This window comes from Austrofundulus limnaeus, unplaced genomic scaffold (genome assembly GCF_001266775.1).
Source record: "Austrofundulus limnaeus strain Quisiro unplaced genomic scaffold, Austrofundulus_limnaeus-1.0 Scaffold502, whole genome shotgun sequence".
Classification (NCBI taxonomy): domain Eukaryota; kingdom Metazoa; phylum Chordata; class Actinopteri; order Cyprinodontiformes; family Rivulidae; genus Austrofundulus; species Austrofundulus limnaeus.
In genome coordinates, this window is record NW_013952904.1 from 326529 (window position 1) to 328834 (window position 2306).

Sequence of the window (2306 nt, forward strand, 5' to 3'; positions counted from 1 at the left end):
TTAAAATATATTTTAAAAAACAGTAAAATGTCAATTATGTGTTCAAATATATAGACTCATTTATTGGAACTAACCTGGAAAAATAAAACTGAAAGTCAATTAAAATATAAAACAGGAGATAAAGTTCTCCTTTTTAAATTTAATTGGTGCATTTTAAGTGTATTTATTTAGTGGTTCATATAATTCTGCTTTTATTTCTAATTATGTCAGTGTCGGTCCTCCATACTGCAGAATCTGGAAGAGGTAGTTCAGTGACTGAATCAGGTGTGCTGGAGCTGGGAAAAATGTAAAACATGTAGGGCTGTGGCCCTTGAGGACCATGATTGCCCACCCATGGTGTAGAGTGAGGACATTTTTCTGGTCTTCACTTTTTTGCAGCTCTGCTGTGCTTTACTAGTTAGGTTCAGAGGTACGGTGTGAATTAAGTTTTGGTTCAGGTTAGTGTTAAGTATAGACCAGTAATGATTAATTTTATGAAAAATGTCTGGGTTAGACAATAATACAGTTACAAAAATGAATGGAAGTCAATAAAATGTCCTCAGTTTGATACAAGAACAAAGATGTGTGTGGGCGTGTATTTCCTACTATATGAGGACCATTTTTAGACAAAACACCTACGTGTGGACCTATTGAACATACGGAATCTAAGCCAAGTCCSCATTTGGGGAAATGCCATTGRTGAGTCAGGGTTTAGGACCAAGATGTGAATTGACTTTAGTTTAGGTTTAGGGTCAGGTATGTACCTGTGAGGTTAGTGTTAAGATAGGGGGTCAGGATTAGRCTGTAGAAATGAATGGAAGTCAACAGAATGTCCCCATATAGATAGCTGGACACAGCTGTGTGTGTTTGTGTTGCACAATAATACTCTTGAAATTTATTTCTGAAAAAGCCAGGTATTTTTGCAATCAAATCCCAACACAGTAAAATCTTCAAACTATTTATGTGACCAAGTAAATGATTTATTATCATTTATCAGAAGTTTGAGTTTCTCCATCACTTGCTCTTTTTTGTGTGTAAAAGTGAAGTGAAGCTCAGCATGGCCTCGTTTCTGTCTGATCGCATTGCGGACGAGATCCTGGAGTCTCTGTCATCATCACAAAACACTCTGGTCAGTGCCCTCTCTGCGTTGCTACTTTTTCGCCTTTTTTTTCTTCTTTTTTTCATGTTCTTTCATCTCGATCTGTCCTCAGGCGGATCACCTGATCAGAAAAGACCAACCTATGCACCACGAAGCACAGACTGAGACGGAAGTTCTGGATGAGACCGTTCTGCAGCCGGAGAAACATGACAAGGACCACAAACGGGATCGAGACCAGAAACGTGCGCTGGATGATATGGAGTCCTGCATGGTAATACTGAATACTGGAACTCCTGAAAGTTGTTTTAAAAGCTGTGATTTTACTTAAAAAACCRCTTATTTGTGTTCATTAGATGACTCCTAAATCTAAGAGGAAAAGTATTCTGGTCAGAATGCTGCGGCCCGTATCTGTGGCGTTTGGTGAGTGACCAAAAAACATCACATTGTGTTATCATACCTCTGAGTGTAAGAAAATAAGTAGGTTTTATTTCTAAAGCTTATTAAAACAAAGTAGAAAATACATAAAATGTATTCTAAAAGCAATAAAATTCAAATACATTTTTGACTTTGCTGTTTTTATCCATTTTGRCTCATTAAACTCATCCGCTGTTGTTCTGTTTGACTAACAGAGATGGAGTTTGACCTGGACAAAGCTCTGGAGGAAGTTCCGATCCACGTCGAGGACCCGCCTCTCCCTTCCCCTCCTCCGTTACAGAGCTCGGAGAGAATGTCGCACTACGGAGATCTGCCYCCTCCCCCGACTCCGACAGACACCACATCTGTGTGTCTTGGCGAGCTGCCCCCCGTGGAGCACAAGACTCTGAATAACTGCACCAAATTCCGCCCAAAACCGAAGAAGAGGACTAAACCCAGCAGAGCACCAGTATGGTTCCCATCAAAAAATAGTCCCTGTAGTTGTTTAATTATTTATTTGTAGCACAGAAGTTGTAGTTTAATTATCAGTGGGAGATTTAGTCCAGCTTATTTAATTAGTTATTTTATCATGAAGTTGTTTTAAACGATATTTAAATCATTGGATTATGATTGCTTGAAGTAGGTTAAGTTATGGCAGAATCTAAGTGCTGAAAATATCCTATATCATTATTTTTTTCTTTGTTTTTCAGCTGGAGGCCGCTGGAGGCTCAGAGCAGAACAGCCTGATGGGAAAACTGGATGAGGGTTTAGAAGACTTCTTCACCAAGAATGTCATCAGACTCAGCTTTAAGTT

At 39.0% G+C, this 2306-nt stretch overlaps 1 protein-coding gene across 1 annotated transcript in view; it reads left to right on the plus strand.

Annotated features, from left to right (window-relative positions):
- The window catches only part of LOC106530239 (leucine-rich repeat-containing protein 16A), a gene marked incomplete in the record, with an annotated part of 37837 nt that overhangs the window by 29208 nt on the left and 6323 nt on the right, over positions 1-2306 (plus strand). The window contains 5 exon segments of the mRNA XM_014025821.1: positions 1021-1108; positions 1191-1349; positions 1432-1498; positions 1708-1961; positions 2203-2303. Of these exon segments, the coding sequence (XP_013881275.1) occupies positions 1021-1108; positions 1191-1349; positions 1432-1498; positions 1708-1961; positions 2203-2303 (669 nt within the window).